The 20,064-nt window shown below is 41.3% G+C and overlaps 2 protein-coding genes across 4 annotated transcripts in view; both read right to left on the reverse strand.

Annotated features, from left to right (window-relative positions):
* LOC144261065 (nebulette-like) overlaps positions 1-10,711 on the reverse strand; it is an 89,439-nt gene extending 78,728 nt beyond the window's left edge. The window contains exon 1 of the mRNA XM_077810189.1: positions 10,686-10,711. Within this exon, the coding sequence (XP_077666315.1) occupies positions 10,686-10,711 (26 nt within the window). The remainder of the gene's footprint in view (positions 1-10,685) is intronic.
* Positions 1-20,064, reverse strand: part of LOC144260728 (LIM zinc-binding domain-containing Nebulette) — a 408,056-nt gene that overhangs the window by 124,849 nt on the left and 263,143 nt on the right. The gene's annotated exons all lie outside the window — the stretch shown is intronic.

A 20,064-nucleotide genomic window follows, 5' to 3' on the forward strand; every position in this document is an offset into this window, starting at 1 on the left:
CAAGTTCCTTAAAAGCCTGTGTAACCATTCACAATTAAAGTCTGTCAAGATTTGTAGTCTCAGAACCAACCTTTGCTGTATAAATTCATGAGCTCAGCTCTGTTGGAATGGAAGCTGCCTTACTGCTTGTGGAAATCAGTTCACCTGTTGTTCTGTGAGAATGTATTGAATGTAGGGCTGTTGATTAATTGCAGTTATCGCATGGGATAAACTCAAAAAAATGAATTACGATTAACAAATTAATCGCAATTTATCACAGTTTTAATCACACTGCTAAACAACAGAATACCAACTGAAATGTATTAAATATGTTGGGTGTTTTTCTACATTTTTCTATACATTGTATTCTGTGTTGTAATTGAAATCAAAGTGTATATTATTTTTATTACAAATTTTTGCACTGTAAAACCGATAAACAAAAGAAATAGTATTTTTCAATTCACCTCATACAAATACTGTAGTGCAATCTCTTTGTTGTGAACGTGCAACTTACAAATGTAGATTTTTTTTACATAACTGCACTCTAAAAACAAAACAATGTAAAACTCCAGAGCCTACACGTCCACTCAGTCCTACTTCTTGTTCAGCCAATTACTAAACCAAACAAGTTTATTTACATTTACAGGAGACGCTGCTGCCCTCCTCTTATTTATAATGTCACCTGAAAGTGAGAACAGGCATTCGCATGGCACTTTTGTAGCCGGCGTTGCAAGGTATTCATGTGCCAGATATGCTAAACATTTGTATGTCCCTTCATGCTTCGGCCACCATTCCAGAGGACATGCTTCCATGCTGATGACACTCGTTATAAAAATTATGCGTTACTCAATTTGTGAATGAACTCCTTGGGGGAGAATTGTATGTCCCGTGCTCTGTTTTACCTGCATTCTGCCATATATTTCATATTATAGTAGTCTTGCACGATGACCCAACACATGTTGTTCATTTTAAGAATGCTTTCACTGCAGATTTGACAAAACACAAAGAAGGTACGATGTGAGATTTCTAAAGATAGCTACAACACTCAACCCAAGATTTAAGAATCTGAAGTGCCTTCCAAAATCTGAGAGGGACAAGGTCTGGAGCATGCTCTCAGAAATCTTAAAAGAGCAACACTCCAATGCAGAATCTACAGAACCCGAACCACCAAAAAAGAAAATCAACCTTCTGCTGGTGGCATCTGACTCGGATAATGAAAATGAACATACGTCGGCCCGCACTGCTTTGGATTGTTATTGAGCAGAAGCAAGAAGGGACATATGAATCTTTAGTGCTTCGGGCCTGTAAATATCGTGTGATACCAGCCACAACAGTGCCATGAGAACACCTGTTCTCACTTTCAGGTGACACTGTAAACAAGAAGCAGGCAGCATTATCTCCTGCAAATGTAAACAAACTTGTTTGTCTGAGCGATTGGCTGAACAAGAAGTAGAACTGAGTGGACTTGTAGACTCTAAAATTTTACATTGTTTTATTTTTGAATGCAGTTTTTTTTACATAACTCTACATTTGTAAGTTCAACTTTCACGATAAAGAGATTGCACTACAGTACTTGTATTAGGTGAACTGAAAAATACTATTTCTTTTGGTTTTTTTACTGTGCAAATACTTGTAATAAAAAATAAATACAAAGTGAGCACTGTACACTTTGTATTCTGTGTTAACTGAAATCAATATATTTGAAAATGTAGAAAACATCCAAAAATATTTAAATGGTATTCTATTATTAACAGTGTGATTAATCGTGATTAATTTTTTTTAATCACTTGACAAACCTAATTGTAAGGTTCTTATTTAAAGTAAGAAAGCTAACTGGATTGACAATCATTCTAAATATGACATTCTTTTCCTAATTCTAGCACATCACACCACAACTTTGTACTGCATCCCAAAAAGTGATCCACTGCTGTGGAACCTGCACCCAGACAAAATTGCAGGGGTCCATGTTAGTAGATTCTCATGTGTTATTGGAGCCTGTATCTACACAGAAAACATAGGGAATGTGTAATTTTTAATGTAAAATTCCCAAAATGCCAAAAAGTAGTTGTGACTAACATATGCCTCCCATTTGCTGTCTGGAAGAGAAGCACTTAATTAGAAAAAGATATGAAAACAGACAGAACATTTGTGATTGAATAAAAAGTATTCATTAAGGTTGTTTGGGTTTTTTTTAATTTTTGAGAAAAACAGACAGCTCTCCACTTACTGTAACCCAGAGACAAAAGGCACTTACACATTAATAATACACAAGGGTTTCAAATGACTTTTATCCTGCTGTTTTAACAGATAAGCTCCTACATTTTAAGAGTGACAGTGATGGTAGGTGCCCAAATTGAGACCCATATGGCCCGATTTCCAGGGGGGTTGCACATCCACACCTCCCACTGACTTCTTTTGGAGCTGTAGGTACTTAGCACCTCTCAAATTTAGGCCAAAAATCTCTGAAATTGGGCACTCAAAACAACTGGCCACTTCTGCAAATGTTGGACATAATAAATGCCTTTCTGAGCAACTACATGACGTGGCAATTCGCTTTTCTGGTATACAGAGCACTTGGTAAAGACAATAGAAATGCAGCACAGCAATGAATCATGGACTTTTTGTGCTGATACCAAAGTGAAACGTTGAAGAATGGAAATATCTCTGCATTGTAAAATAAATATTTTAATCCTAAGGGTTTTTAAAATTTCCTTGTTCCCCCCATATTCAATATATTTGGCAAGAAAAAGATGTAAAAAAATAATTAAAAGACAGAGGGGGAGATATTAATAATTGCCCAGAAGAATTGCTAAATTTTGCAAAGATCCAGCGTGGGCTTTCTCCTGGGAAGAGCTGCTATTTTTCAATCGGAAGTCAAATGGTCAAAAATGACAAATTCTGAACTGCTTGGCTGTTTAGGTTATTTAAAAGGTTATTATTACAGTTAACATTAGAGTTATGATGCAACAATAATTACATATTAATTGTGGTTTTCTTGCCTATTATACCCATGAGCAAAATTAAACCAATTTAGAAAAAAATCCCACTTTTTTGTAATTTTTCACTGTAAATTATTGTGGACCAGGCATAACTAGTTATTCAAAAGTATTACCTTGTTTAATCTGTGTGTTTGCAGTGTTGTTGTAGCCATGTTGGTTCCAGGATATTAGAAAGACAAGGTGGGTGAGGTAATATCTTTTATTGGACCAACTTCTGTTGGTGAAAAAGATAAGCTTTCAAGCTAGACAGAGCTGTTAGTCCAGGCCTGAAGAAGAGCTCCATGTTGCTCGAAAGCTGGTTTCTTTCACCAACAGAAGTTGGTCCAATAAAAGATATTACCTCACTAATATCTTGGGACCAAAACAGCTAGAATAACATTGCAAACAAGGTGAAGTGGGCCATTAACACCTTTATAGTCCAAGGACATAAAAGGGGTGTGTGTGGATTACAGATTGTTGTAATAAGATATAAATTAGTGTCTTTATTAAGACTGTCATAAATATAAAGGGAAGGGTAAACCCCTTTGAAATCCCTCCTGGCCAGGGGAAAACTCCTCTCACCTGTAAAGGGTTAAGAAGCTAAAGGTAATCTCGCTGGCACCTGACCAAAATGACCAATGAGGAGACAAGATACTTTCAAAAGCTGGGAAGAGGGAGAGAAACAAAGGGTCTCTGTCTGTCTTTATGCTGTCTTTGCCGGGGATAGACCAGGAATGGAGTCTTAGAACTTTTAGTAAGTAATCTAGCTAGGTATGCGTTAGATTATGATTTCTTTAAATGGCTGAGAAAAGAATTGTGCTGAATAGAATAACTATTTCTGTCTTTGTATCTTTTTTGTAACTTAAGGTTTTGCCTAGAGGGGTTCTCTATGTTTTGAATTTAATTACCCTGTAAGGTATCTACCATCCTGATTTTACAGAGGTGATTACTTTACTTCTATTTACTTCTATTTCTATTAAAAGTCTTCTTGTAAGAAAATTGAATGCTTTTTCATTGCTCTCAGATAGAAGGGTTTGGGTCTGTGGTCACCTATGCAAATTGGTGAGGCTTTTTATCCAACATTTCCCAGGAAAGGGGGGGTGCAAGTGTTGGGAGGATTGTTCATTGTTCTTAAGATCCAAGGGTCTGGGTCTGTAGTCACCTAGGCAAATTGGTGAGGCTTTTTACCAAACCTTGTCCAGGAAGTGGGGTGCAAGGTTTTGGGAAGTATTTTGGGGGGAAGGTCGTTTCCAAACAGCTCTTCCCCAGTAACCAGTATTTGTTTGGTGGTGGTAGTGGCCAATCCAAGGACAAAGGGTGGAATATTTTGTACCTTGGGGAACTTTTTGACCTAAGCTGGTAAAGATAAACTTAGGCGGTTTTCATGCAGGTCCCCACATCTGTACCCTAGCGTTCAGAGTGGGAGAGGAACCTTGACAAAGACCATCTAGAAAAGATATTAATTTAAGCTCCCACACTTATCTTTTGAAGGTATTGTGCGGGTTTCCTTTGAGGATGAGAACTGAGAGGTCAGATATGGAATGATTGTTTTGTGAAAAGTATTCACCCACAGGTGATGTGGTGTTTTTCTCTTTTATCATTTTTCTTTATGAGTTCAATGATTGTCTGGTTTCACCCACATAGTTGTTATTGGGGCATTTAGTGCACTGTCTGAGGTACATCACATGTGATAGGCATGTGTAGGACCCTTAGATCTTGAAAGGTGTGTTGTGGGGGGTATTAATCATTGTAGCAGTGGAGATAAGTATGCAGGTTTTACATCTGTTGTTATGGCAGGGTGTGTTGCTGCTTTGAGTTGGGGGTCCTGGTCTATAAGGAGCTTGCTTCTGATGATCAACTGGGTGAGGCAGGGGGGTGGTTTGGAGGCCAGAAGAGTTCTTTCAGGAAGTATGGGTTGTAATTATTTCATAATATGCCTTATTGATTCCATTGTAGGAGTGGTAGGTGCCAACTTGAGTGTGTGGTCAAAGGGTGGGTTTTTTCCTGTGTTGAAGCAGGTTCTCTAGGAGTATTTGGGTAGCCCATTTCATGATGTGGTCTGCTTCTCTGGTAGAGCGTCTTTGGTAAAAGTGGTTTTAAGTATGTTAAGGTGTGTATTCCAGACTTTCTCATCAGAGCATATTCTGTGGTATCTCAGAGCCTGGCTGTAGATAACAGATTTCTTGGTGTGTTTGGGGTGATTACTGGTAAGTGTGATGATCTGTGAATTTTTTTGTATATAGTCATTTGTACGGTTCCATTGTTGAAGCTGAACGTGGTATCCAGGAAGTTGATGCTAGTATGGGAACGTTTTAGAGAGTTTTTGATGGATGGATGGCGGTTATTGAAATTGCAGTGGAAATCTATGAGGGGGTTTAGATCGTCTGCCCAGAGGATGAAAATATCATCGATGAATCTCACGTATATCATTGGTTTCATGGTGTATTTGTCCAGAAATTCTTCCTCAATGTGGCCCATGAGGAGGTTGGCATATTGGGGAGCCATTATTGTACCCAGGGCTGTTCCCAGGATTTGGACAAAGTGTTTTTTGTTGAGTATAAAATTGTAATGGGTGAGGATGAAGTGGATGAGTTTGGCAATGTGTAAACACATTTAAAACTGCCTTCATCAAACAAGGAAACTCCACCAAAGTAGAAGATCACATAATGGAACAGGCTACCCAAATTCACCCAGGAAATTAAGGATGTCATCAAATCCTTCGCCAACAACTCTAAAACTCTACACCTCATCCTCAGTAAATCCACCCAAGGCACCTTCTGCATGCTTCCCAAGATACACAAACAAGGGAACCCATGGCACTCTTACTGAAGGAATAGCAGGACGCATAGAAAACACCCTCAACCCACTCACCGCATAAAAGGCCACCTTCTTCCAGAAACTCCACAGCATTAGCAAACTCCTTCAGAACACCATCCTTTCCACCATGGATGTCCCCTTTGTACACACCGACATACCTCACAACAATGGTATTGCTGCCTGCCTCAAATATCTACAAGACAATTGACCACACTCAGATATCCATCCCAAGCACATTGCCAAACTCATTTTTAATTGTTTATCTGAAATCCATACTGATATCCATACTGTTTCTTTAGATAACACTAAATCAGTTTTTGTTTGAACAATGCAAAATTTTCTCTATTAAAGTATTCTTGTTGAAATATTAACAATGAACTGTGAACAATGATGAAGATAAAATCCAAGGTTTCATATGACTTGATTTGAGAAGCTGTGTACAAAAGAAATGATTTAAGAAGCAAAAGAAACTCTCAAAGAATTGCTAGTTCATGCAGCATTTTTATGTACATCAGATATTTGATTAAATCCTATAAAAATGCAAAATACATTTGTCAGGATATAGAGATATGTTACCAAGTATACTACATCGTTACTAAATCAGATGTTTGCCACTGTGACATATGATAGAAGAAGAAATATATATTTTTCAGCAGTTCAGAGGAAAGACATTTTTATCATCTTGTCACTGTTGTCATGACAACTATATACCCTAGTTAAGTAGAGTGTTTGTAAGAATCCAACCTTCCCTTGCCTAATTATTACGAGCTATTACATTTTTCGTGCATATTCTCCTGTTCCCTAGATCAACACTGAAGAATCATTAAATTGCTCTGTGGAATTACAACCACAAGCTTAATTATAGCTTATGCGGTCCAGAGAGCCCTTGGTACAAGGTTCTTTGCAATGTTAAAGCCATTTCAACACAGGATTATTACACCTTTATTTCTAACTCAGTGCAACTGTATTATGAAACATTTTGTTTATAATATTTAGTACATTAAAACAAATTATTTTGTTACACAGGGCAGCTTTATGGAAAGAATGAGCTGTATGTAATCAGATTCTATCTTTTTAATATTTTGTATAATTTTGGAATGTACATTAAACATATCGTGTAGCTGGCCTTCGGCAACAATGCTAAATTATTACAGCATTGTTGGGGTGTGATTGTCTTAATGAGCCATCCAGAAAACAACAGGTTAAGTGGGAAGTCTAACTAGAAAAGCTCTGTGTTTGCATTTTAATTCCTTCTTAGAGGAGAAAGTGTTTCCTGAATGCATGGAATATGTGTAACATCAGGGTTTTTTAAAAAAAATCTTGTTGGCACAGCTCATTGTTGAGAAAAAAGTATTTTTCTAACTGAAAATCATGTATAGATCAGGCATATAGCAGTTTTAAAAGACCTGGTCTTTTCAGACTGGTACGATTTTATGTTTAGCTTTCGCTAAGGTTGAAGATATTTAGAAATGTATATTACCGACATACTTTTACCATCCATGGGTGGTGACTTGCTTATCTTTTCTTCCTAAAAGGTATTATGGTCCTGATACATATTTTCATCATCAGAGTCTCAAATTACATTTCTACCACATTAAAGATCCTTGTGAAGTTTCCCTTATCACAGTCTCTATCTTTATCTTTTCTGTTTTAGGAAGTCTTCTGAAGACAAGTAAGCATATTGTCTGTATACCAAGAAGATAACTATGATTTTAAATAACTGATAATAATGATAGATTAACATTAGCAGTATAAATCACTTCAACATATAGAGTCATTTACTTGAGCATCATTATAACTGGAAATGTTCCACAGTAGTACTGCTTTCAAATATATGTACATGTGAGGTTACAGCTGCCATTTTTTCATGAAAGTTCATTTTCATCTGATACCATGGGCTGAATCTGGCAAAAAAAATTGCTACATGACTCTAATGAAGACATAGAAACTCTGAAAAAGTCCAATTAAAACCCTGCCGGCAAACTCTTTCTGCTGATTAGCTCTATGAGTGAAGAGATCTGGATAGTAGCTCAGGCACTTATTGAGTCAGAGTGACAAAGCAGATTTTCATGTGTCAGTTGTGTTGCTACACTCTCTACTCCAGTTAATGTGTGACTTAAGTAAAATATTAGAATATTCAAACAGAACAAATACAGCCAGTCAAGAAAAACATTCCCAATAAAGTCCAAGAGGAGGAAACCATGTATGGCTTGAAATCATGTATGGCTTAAGCTTCTTGAAGAAAAGTTACAAAATGAGTGAGGGTTACAAGCTGGTGGGTCTAATTATAACAGAAACAAAATTTACAGGTAAAGCGCTAATTTTCCCTTTGTGCTTCATGGAGTCCATCAGTTAGGCAATTGGGTTCTAAATAGCAGTGGCACAAGAAAATTCATGGGAGAAACATATCCAACATAGATGCCCTAGATCCCAGAGACTAATGCACTGAAAACACTGCTGCCGGAGGGCCAATCAGTTGAAGTTCCCATATCAAGTCCATAATGTTTATGTGTATGACAGGGATTCCCGAATGGCAGTCAGGTACATCTTTTCTAAAATGACAGATTATCTTAAACCCTATTTGAGTGTGCTCTGACTGAAAGGGGAAAGGGGACATCTTCTGCTTTATAAGATTAGCAAAAAAAACCCTGTCTGTTTGCATTGGCTCCAGTAATCCTTTCTTTTTGATGGGATCTGCAAACAAATTCAGTGTTACTAGCCCTGAAAGATACCAAGGTGAAATTCTTGAGTCCTCATTATCCTGAATGTCATAGCTTTTCCTTAGAAGAAAGTGGATCGGAACAAGATGCAGATTTTGTGAAGGAAAGGTGTTAGATGCAGTACCTGACCTTCCTTTTTTGCTTAGTTTGAATAGATTTAGAAGAAGAGGAGCTAGAGCAGGTGTAGTCAATAGGCAGACTGCGGGCCAAATCTGGACCGCCAGATGCTTTTGAATGGACCCCAAAATCTTTTTATTTATTATTAATTATTTTTATTTGTTAATTATTTTCTCTGGAGTCTAGACCTTGATTAGACCTTAACCAAGAAATTTGGACCTTGACAAAAAATAACTGACTACCCCTGAGCTAGAGTCCATATTCAGTTCCTCTTTCTGCTTCTGATGTACAGGATGTGGCTGATTCATCTTCCATGAAAACCTCTTTGAGCAGCCAAGTCAAGTGAACATTTAATTTTCTAGCCCATTTTTGAGAAGCATGAAGCCTGGAGGGTTTTTAACTTCTTGTGTAGAGCAAGCTGAAAAAAATTCTGGTGAATTGCCATCCCCTCAAACAGGATGGAGCTCTGTCAAAACCAGAGACCTTAGGAGAACGAAATCTCTGGATTTCACAGGTGGATCAGAGGAATTTGTTGAGACCACTGTGATATACAGAGTAGCTGCCGTGTTAGTCTGTATTCTCAAAAAGAAAAGGAGGACTTGTGGCACCTTAGAGACTAACAAATTTATTTGAGCATAAACGTTCGTGAGCTACAGCTCACTTCATCGGATGCATTCAGTGGAAAATACAGTGAGAAGATTTATATACATAGAGAACATGAAACAATGGGTGTTACCATACACACTGTAACGAGAGTGATCATTTAAGGTGAGCTATTATCAGCAGGAGAGCAGGGCGGAGAGGAAGAACCTTTTGTAGAGATAATCAAGGTGGGCCATTTCCAGCAGTTGACAAGAACGTCTGAGGAACAGTGCGGGTTGGAGGGGGGGAATAAACATGGGGAAATAGTTTTACTTTGTGTAATGATCCATCCACTCCCAGTCTCTATTCAAGACTACGTTAACTGTATCCAGTTTGCAAATTAATTCCAATTCAGCAGTCTCTCATTGGAGTCTGTTTTGATGTTGTTTTGTTGAAGAATTGCAACTTTTAGGTCTGTAATCAAGTGACCAGAGAGACTGAGGTGTTCTCCAACTGGTTTTCGAATGTTATAATTCTTGACGTCTGATTTGTGTCCATTTATTCTTTTACATAGAGACTGTCCAGTTTGACCAATGTACATGGCAGAGGGGCATTGCTGGCACATGATGGCATATATCACATTGGTAGATGTGCAGGTAAACGAGCCTCTGATAGCTTGGCTGATGTGATTAGGCCCTATGATGGTGTCCCCTGAATAGATATGTGGACACAGTTGGCAACGGGCTTTGTTGCAAGGATAGATTCCTGGGTTAGTGGTTCTGTTGTGTGGTGTGTGGTTGCTGGTGAATATTTGCTTCAGGTTGGGGGGCTGTCTGTAAGCAAGGACTGGCCTGTCTCCCAAAATCTGTGTACTTCTCTTCAGTGAGAACGGAACTGAAAATGCCACACTCATTTCAGGGAAAACCATGGGTTGATTTTGAACTAGATCCCCAATGAAAGTGAGAGAATATGAATTACTCTGTTAAAACTACCTGACTCTTCTTTTATTGAATTTTAAGTGGAGCATTGCAAATAGTGCAGTATTCACAACCTAAAGTGTTGTTTCTGTGCTGATCAAGTTTCCCTACACAACTCAGCGGACGTATTTTGGCCCTTAACCTCCTACACCCCAGCTAGTCAAGTCCTGGGTCTCTCCTGTGCAAAGTCCTAGAATATGAAGTTGAAGAGAGTTGTAACGTTTCTGGTGCCTTCTCCTGGGCAAGCCCAACTGCTGCTGTTTTGTGAAGTAGTGTCACAATGTGCTCATTCCTTCAACTCAAAGATATTTGGGGTTGTGGCCAAAAGTGGTGTTAGGGAATCTTGTGAGCAAGCCTGCCAAATTGATGATATCACAAGCTTAACGACAGGGCGGAGAGACTAACTGTGATAAAATACTTTGTGTATTATGAACAAGAATGAGACGACCAAACAAATTTTTATTTACAAACTATTTTGAGTCCAAGTCTTCAGATGTGTAGGACTCATGATTTACCTGCAATCTACTCCCCAAATGAGCATCTTTTCGAAAAAGATAATGTCTGGTAGTGGAGCAGTGAGGTGGCAAGGTGCCAGACACCCAAAACAAATTCTTTGACGGAAAATATTGGGTAGACAAATAGGCAAATAATGGGTGTAAGTATTTGGAGATTGACAAATCTGTTTTAGTAGTATATAAACTGTATAATTCACTTGCTAAAATGGTAAAACATAAGTTACTATTTGTGTACAATTTATAAGCAATATAAGGTAAAGACCTGAAATGGGTGCAAGTCATTTGCTGCAAATACTGTAGCTCTATAGTAAATCTAGCAGAGACTCAATTATTTTAACTTTGCTGTATATGCTTCAACAAAATAACAAGAGTTCTTCAGACTAAATTTAATCAAGTAGGGAATTGAGATTTAACAGCTTTATACACGATAGCTGTAAATTGGGGTTTGGAGCAGTGCAACTTTTCCTTATAACATTTGAATGGGTTAGTATTGTTTACTGCCCTAAAAAATACATTTTCCTTTTTTTATGTGCACACAACTCCCATTGATTTTATTGAGAGTTATATGCAGCAAGAAGAATAGAATCTGATTTTGCAATGGCATGATGCATGTATGAAAAGCATTGTGGTACACACCACTTACTAGGTCCGTAAGAGTAAATGCCAGGATTTTTTTGCTTGTTTGTTTTTTAAATCCCTGTGCAATTGAGTTGTGCTAAATCAGTGGTGATTTTATGCCAGAAAGTCTGTCTGTGGATTGCAATATTTATGGTGGAAAGTGTTATCTTAACTGGGCACGTTGTGAGTGCACATTTTTGTGGTTAAACTGTGGGAAAACAACCTTTATGATCATTTTAGTGATATAATAAACAGTGTCAGGGTTTAATTCAGGCTTTATTTCAAGTTAGTATCTCTAGTTGGGCTGTTTTTTACTAGAGCAAAAATAAGAGCCACATAAATGACAGCTGCCACATCACACATACTAACTAATCCTAGCTTATTAATATACCTTACAGAAATAACTTTAACTGTTATTGACTACCATCCTGCAAGGAACTAACAAAACCCCTCCACATTTTAAACTATGCAGTCTTCATTTTCCTCAACAAGTCTCTCTGAGCTGTATCTGAATGAGCTTAGCTGCCAAAGAGTTGCTTCTCTGTCACTTTGTTGGTTGACACATTATGCAGCAGAGCCCTGTGTTTTTAGCGGGTGGCCTGCATCTGATAGTGTCTGCCTCGAGCCATCTGTCCCCTGGAGATTGCCACACTGGATAGATCTGTATTATATTATAGCTGTGATAGCGTGTAGTGGCATGATTTTCCCTCCATTCCCTTAGAAAATGTAACTTTGGCATCTATTTCCTCAATATGACTAGCCATGAAACCCTTCCTCCATTCTCTAGATGTGTGGCTGATGGAAGCCTGCTGAAAGGCCCAGCACATTTGAATGAGCTAGGCCCTATAAAAACTATGGTTGATCCTGTACCTTCAGAAATAAAAACAAATACGTGTAAGTAAATCAACTCATGATTGTGCTAAAGAAAAAAGTCATAGGCGAGGGGAGGCTCTGCCTCCCCTGGTGCTACCGCAGCCACGAGAACCCCAGTTGCAGGGGTTGGGGGGGAAGTTTTTGATTTATTATGCCCCATGCAGGTTCCAGGGTGGCTGAGGAGGCAGGAGATTACTGATGAACCCGGGAAGTTGAGTAGCAGATACCGCCTCCTCAGCCACACTGGAACCTGTATAGGGCATATGAGAAGCTTATTTGGAGGCGCGTAAGAGGCTTTTCCCTGCAGCGGCTTGGGGTCTGGAGAGGGGAGGTGCTGCTGGCCCAGGGCTCCTCTGGGCAGGTGGTGGGGGCCCTCAGGTCTTCAGTTGGCCCGGGGTTCCTCCAGCCGAGAGTAGGGGGCGCTCAGAGCTCCTCTGGGCAGGGGGGTCTCAGAGCTCTGGGGCGCCAGATGCAGTGGGGAGGGACAAGGAGTCTCAGGACTCTGGCCACAGGGGAGGTGGGCATGAAAGGTGTGGAGCCTCCCAAAGGGGGGCTCCACCCACGCCCGTGATTTTGCTGTATCATTTACAAAACAAAAATCACATAAAACCATTCTACTTTATCAAAAATATAATTTACTTTTACATTAGAGTATCTCAAAGAAGTACTTTTAAAGTTTTTAATTATTTCTTTTTCAAAACAATGTTGGACACAGGAGTGGCAATTTACTTCAATATAACTTTTTGGGGACTGGTTTATATAAATTCCTAGGACCAGATTATCTCATCCTGTTGTATGCAAGTAATTCCCAATGAATTCAATGGGATTTGTACTTACATTTAAACTACGTAACTGGAACTCAGAGAGCATTCCTTTCACCACTGTAGCACTCATATTTTTGCATTGCACTCAGAGGAAAAAATATTCTTTCCCATTGTTAATACTTAAAATATAAAACATGGTAATTATCATAAATAATAGATCAATGTTCCAAAAAATAAAATAACCAAGTTCCACTTACCTAAAAGAATACCAAATTCCAGCTCTCTAGGCCATGGAATGCTGGTGTTTACACCAGATTCAATAAACTCTCAGAAATTTGCTGGGGGCAAAAAAATATGAAGTGCTGTGCACCCTAAAGCATCCACAAGTATCACTTTGTTGTGATGGATCTTTTGTTGCTAGCAATAATGTTAAATAATAGTCAACACTTTGCACTTGCACATAATCTTCTGTATAAAATTTCGAAGACCTTTAATAATATTCAGCTGGATCCTCACTTGGGGAAGGGGACAAGGGTAGCTCTAAGTCACTATTACTCCTCTCATCTCCCAATCTTTGGGTGGCTGTGGGCTAAACTGGCCACAGGCACAAGTTAGAGTGGTCACATGGTTGTTCTGAAGCATGCTGGCTGAAATATTCCCCTAGAGACTATTCCATGGCCCAGTATCACCTTGACAAGCATCCTATGGTCCGGGGCTTAGGGAGAAGCTGGCATTACAATGAGAGTGTGCAGCTTTAAATCTTTGAGTCACTGGAGCAATATAAAGGGGACTTAAACAAGGTTAAATACCTGGTGTCATAAATATAAAGGGAAGGGTAAACCCCTTTAAAATCCCTCCTGGCCAGAGGAAAAATCCTCTCGCCTGTAAAGGGTTAAGAAGCTAAAGGTAACCTCGCTGGCACCTGACCAAAATGACCAATGAGGAGACAAGATACTTTCAAAAGCTGGGAGGAGGGAGAGAAACAAACGGTCTGTGTGTCTGTCTATATGCTGCTTTTGCTGGGGATAGACCAGGAATGGAGTCTTAGAACTTTTAGTAAGTAATCTAGTTAGGTATGTGTTAGATTATGATTTCTTTAAATGGCTGAGAAAAGAATTATGCTGAATAGAATGACTATTTCTGTCTGTGTGTCTTTTTTGTAACTTAAGGTTTTGCCTAGAGGGATTCTCTATGTTTTGAATCTAATTACCCTGTAAGGTACCTACCATCCTGATTTTACGGGGGTGATTCCTTTACTCCCTTATTTACTTCTATTTCTATTAAAAGTCTTCTTGTAAGATAACTGAATGCTTTTTCATTGTTCTCAGATCCAAGGGTTTGGGTCTGTGGTCACCTATGCAAATTGATGAGGATTTTTACCAAATCTTTCCCAGGAATTGGGGTGCAAGGATTGGGAGGATTTTGGGGGGAAAGACGTGTCCAAACTACGTTTCCCAGTAAACCCAGTTAGAGTTTGGTGGTGGCAGTGGTTATTCCAAGGACAAAGGATAAAATTAATTTGTACCTTGGGTAAGTTTTAACCTAAGCTGGTAAAAGTAAGCTTAGGAGGTTTTCATGCAGGTCCCCACATCTGTACCCTAGAGTTCAGAGTGGGGGAGGAACCTTGACACCTGGCCTGTTGAATTTGCCTCACTCTACATAAACATAAATGCTATTTTACAGATGAGGAAGCTGAAAAAAAAGAAAAAACTGTTACCTACCTTTCATAATTGTTCTTTGAGAGGTGTTGCTCATGTTCATTCCATTCTAGACGTGTGCACACCCACGTTCACAATTGTCGGACCTTTTTGCCTTATCTGTAGGGCTGGTCATGGCGTCCTCTGGAGTGCCGTGCTCATGCACCGGTATATGAGGCGCCGCCAGCCCTATGCCTTCTCAGTTCCTTTTTGCTAGGAACTCCAACAGAGGAGTAGAAGGGCGGGTAATGGAATGAACATGAGCAACAAATCTTGAAGAACAGTTACAAAAGGCAGGTAACCATTTTTTTTCTTCTTCGAGTGCTTGCTCATGTTGATTTCATTCTAGGTGGCTCACAAGCAGTCCCCTGGAGGTGGGCTCAGAGTTCACAGTCATGTGGCTTGCAGTACTGCTCTGTTGAAGTCAGCATCGTCCCGGGCCTGCTGAGTAAGCACATAAAAGGATGTGAACTTATGGATGTACGACCAGGTGGTGGCCCTGCAGATATCTTGAACTGGCATCTGGGCCAGGAAGGCTACCGATGAGGCTTGCACCCTGGTTGAATGGGCAGTTCTGATTGTCAGAGATGGCACTTTCTCTTGTTCATAGCAAAACTTGATGCAGGCGGTGATTCAAAATAAAAATTGCAGGGTGTATCCCAAAGATATAATGCCGAGCACCCAATAGTCCGAGGTTACTTGCGACCATGCCGACTGGAAGGGACACAGGCGGTTAGGGAAGGAGTAGGAAGGTGCACTCTGAGAACTGACTGGGGCGCCCTCCTCAAGCGCACCCTCAAAGCAAGTGCTTCTGACCCTGCTGGTGTTTCACTGGGCCAGGATGAGTGGGCAAACGGGAGGTGGAGGGGTGGCGACTGAACCTTCTGTCTCTGTCCCTTCTCCTAGAGGAGCCCTGCTGGGGAGGCCAAGGCCTAGGAGGTGGGGGAGGCCTGAACGGGGGAGGCCTCACTAGGAGGCGGGGGAGGCCTCACTGTTTGTGGCATATGCAGGCCTAGTGACCGGAAGATGGCTCAACTGTCCTTGACTCCATGCAGCCTCACATCCGTCTGCTCCGAGAAGAACCCACTTCCATCGAAGGGAAGATCCTGGATGGAGGACTGCACCTCCTGGGACAGACCCACAGATTGCAGACAGGAACTGCGCCTCATCACTGCAGCCAAGGTGACGACCCCGGCTGCCGAATCAGCTGCATCCCAGGCCATCTGGAGGGAGCTCCTGGCCACTGTAGTACACTCCTTCAAGATGTCTGTAAACTCCTGGCCCAAGTCCTGGGGCAGAGAGTCTTTACACTTTTTGAGGGAGTCCCACAAGTTAAACTAAACTGAAGCCTGGCCACTGAATAAACTTTTCTTCTGAAAAGGTCCGGCCTCTTGCTGTCTTTGTTTTTGGGAGTGGAACTCACTTGCCCTTGTCTGTCCCTTTCATTGGTCGCAGAAACAGGGTGGGTATATAAGTATTCAAACCCTTTAGCAGGGACGAAATATTTCTTTTCTGCCCACTTGGAGGTGGGTGGAATAGAAGACATGGTTTGCCACAGGGCCTTGGCTATCTTTAGAACCCCTTCATGCACCGGCAATGTGACCTGCAAAGGGGCTGCCGTCGTTAGAATGTTGAACAAGTTGTCCATCTGCTCTGCCATTTCTAAGCCTAAATTCAAAGCCTCCCTTCTCAGCAGGGCTTGGTGCTCTTTAAAGTTATTGGTGAGCTGGCATGTGAGGGACCTGCTATTGCCTCATCTGGCAACGATGATAATGACTGCACCCTGGGGGAGGGCCTGGGGCATTGTCCCCTGCTGGGGAGGACTCCCTTGCAGTGGGCACCTGCTCCAAATATCCAAGCTCGCAACATGTACCCATCCCAGTACCGTTGGTGCAGGGGGTTGCTTCTCTGAAGCCACAAGGGAGGACTAGTGCAATAAGGGCATCGGTATCACTGGCATGCCCCACGCGTTCCAATAGGGCCATTGGGCTGGCCACTGGCCCTGCTGCCGTGTAGGCACTGTTGGAGCTGCGATGCATTCCGGAGCCCACAGGGATCAGTGCTGCCTTGGCAAGGGGCTAAAGTCCCACTCTCAGCTGGACGAGTCCCCTTCCAGTAACCAAGGCAGGGCTGTGAATACCTGCATTTGGCGGCTGACCCCATGCGCAGGAGAGCGATGTCTTGAATAAGATGAACGATGCCTCTCCGAGGACCGGTGCTGCGAAGGTGAATGGACCCATACTGGCAGGGAACAATGCATGGACAGACACTGGGGCATCGGCTGGCGGATGGATGATCGGTGCTGGGCATATGAAGACCGATGCCTCACTGTAGGCGATCCACGCCGCACCGATGGAGACCGGGATTGTGGTGCCAGCGACCTAGGCCATCTCTGGGTCCTAGCTCATAGAGTCGGGGACCTCTGTCATGGAGTCGGGAAACACTGCTTCTGCTCCAGAGACTGACGGTGTTCAACTGCCCTCTGAGGCAGTCTCATGGCTGGCTTGTCCTTAGAGAGAAGAGCCTTAGCCACATCCAACAACATCTGTGGCACAGGCAGGGCTCTCTGGTCCTTAGCCACTTCAGACGTCGAAGGAAGGACCAGGTGCCTGGATCCCCTACCGCTTCCAGGAGTCAGAGGCAAATCCCTGGAGGACCTGAGGGTCCAAGTGGAGAGATACCCCCAGGAGGCTCCGGAGTCGGCGGGCGGACCACACTGGGTCCTTTGCCCAATTCCCCCGACCTTCTTTGCTTGGTGCTGGGGAGCCTTGCTTTTTCAGGTGCTTCTTGGGCACTGGTGAAGGAGAGCAATGTTGGCCGTGCACTCGTCACTGACACCAAGGTGCTAGGCGTGGAGTCGGAGCAGGAAGGCTCCAACACCCGGCAAAGTGCGGCCTCCATGAGGAGGGCCCATAAGCGAATGTCCCGCTCCCCTTGAGTTCTGGGTTGAAAGTTCTTACAAATTAGGTACTTGTCTTTTATGTGTGACTCTCTCAAGCACTTTAGGCAGCTGCTATGGGGGTTGCTAACAGCATAGGCCTATTATAGGCTGAGCAGACCTTGAAACCCAGAGACCCGGGCACACCCCACCCCAGGGAAAAGTCCCTGTGGGGACTCTAACTTACTAACTCATACAGCCTAACACCTAATTACTAACTAACTAGTAAAAAGAAAAGGAGTACTTGTGGCACCTTTGAGACTAACCAATTTATTTGAGCATAAGCTTAAGTGAGCTACGAAAGCTTATGCTCAAATAAATTGGTTAGTCTCTAAGGTGCCACAAGTACTCCTTTTCTTTTTGCGAATACAGACTAACACGGCTGTTACTCTGAAACCTAACTAACTGGTGTAAACAACTATATGCATAGAGAAGGCAAGTAGGTACTAGGAAAAACTTATATTCACTTGCAAGTCAAGAGGAAGGAGTTCTGATCAACCGTCATGGGCAGTAAGAAGGAACTGAGAAGGGTAGGGCCAGCGGCGCCTCATATAATGGCGCATGAGCACGGCACTCCAGAGGGCGCCACAGCCAGCCCTACAGATACCACTAAGGCAAAAAATTCCAACAACTGTGCACATGGGCGTGCACACACACACACCTCAAATGGAATTGACTTGAGCAAGCATGCGAAGAAAAAGTAAAGTGACTTGTCCAAGATCAGACAGGAAGTTTGTGGGAGAACCAGGATCAGAACCCAGATCTCGTCTCCTTGCCCTTTGCCTTTAGCAACAAGACCATACTAGTGGAACCTCAATTTTTATGAACCCAATTTTATGAATTTTATGTTTATGAAGAACAGGTAGACAACCACTCACATTCTGATGCCTGAAGTACATTTATTCGAAGGACAAAAAGAAAGCAATGAAGTGCTCCATATTGCAACTTATGCATCACACCTACTGCAATTTTGAGATGTTTAATTTTATGAACATTTTGATGTTATGAATTCATTGAACCCCAATTAGTTTGTGAAATAGGAGTTCTATTGTGCTTCTCAGGTTATTATAGTGCTTTTTTCGAACAACACTGTAGTTAAGAGCCATCTATCATTTCCATTATAAGCTAGGTTTGTAATTGCTGACACTTGAATTAAAGTACTGAAGCTGATGTTTCTCTAACTAGTTACTATCTGTCAAGTAGCTTTTAGTGCTAGCACAGCTAAAAAAAAGAAACAGGCAAGAGGAAGGAAATTGCAGTTCAAGCCAGTCCTTAACTCACCACCTTATACTAAGTAAACAACACAGAGCTATGATACTATCGTTGATATTAGTTACACAAACTATACCGAAAGTGCACTATGTGCTAATAGCCACCAATATGCCACAGAACTATGCAAATATTCTACCTGTAGCCTGGGGCATAGTGAAGGAGGACTAGATCTTATTTCTTTCGTTTTATCAATTTTAAGTTAAATTATATGAATATATGTTTTATATGGAATTCAAAACAGGCGATATTAAAAAGTTAACTGCAATTGGCAAGACTAGGTGGGAAGGGTTCTTTTCAAATCCAATTGTTTGTAAATATTTATTCATTTCCACATACACAAACCATCTCTGCACAATTAATTTCTGTTAGAGCTTAAGGTCTAGCTTTGAAGAGCTTTTAGACTTTTATCTTTCTGATGAACTCATGGGAAGCCATAGCCTGCCTTTCAGCAAAAAACCTCTCCAAAACCTGAGGCTGGCTCCAGAAGAATGATATTTACCTCTAAATCTGTGGTAAATGTATTTTGGCAGCTTTACTCTAACAATAAAGAAAGTTTTCAATTTCACCAAAAAAGTGAAGATAATAACAATAATCTGTAATACATAACTACACTGGGGAGGATGCCCAAACTTATTTATAAGTACACTGTCCTAGAGCTACAGGAGTAATTCTGTATCCTCCCCAATGTCTTTTAACAAAAAAAAAACCCTCTTAAAATGAACTACGATGCACATATAGACTGAATTGCAAACTCATACTAGAATATTAGGATATTACCAACATTATACGTTGTATCATTATTGTACAGTATTTCATCAACTTTACCAACAAGCATTTTTTAAGAGCCTGTGGCTTCCTACAGGTGGAAATTAATAGTAATATATGAAAACTGGAGCAGCAGTCATATCAATCTCATGGTGTCAGGAAGCAGGGCCCTAAGCAAAGCCAGTCCTCAGGCAGCCTAATGAGCACAGCTGTCCTGGGGCAGGATGGGTAATTGGCTGCACAGCCTTATTGGCTGGAAGAGTCAGAAACTGGCTCTTAGACCCAGCAGCAGAACCAACAGTAGCAGTTCAGTGGCTGCTCAAAGCATTTGCTCACAGCTGAGGTAGTTTCTGCCCTGCCTCACTCCAACTAACCCAGCTCTGACCTTGGGGTCTCATTTCTGACTTTTGGCTTCAGCTCTAACCCTTAGTTTTGGCATCTAGTCTCCAACT

Source organism: Eretmochelys imbricata, chromosome 2 (assembly GCF_965152235.1).
Source record: "Eretmochelys imbricata isolate rEreImb1 chromosome 2, rEreImb1.hap1, whole genome shotgun sequence".
In the NCBI taxonomy this organism is placed as follows: Eukaryota; Metazoa; Chordata; order Testudines; family Cheloniidae; genus Eretmochelys; species Eretmochelys imbricata.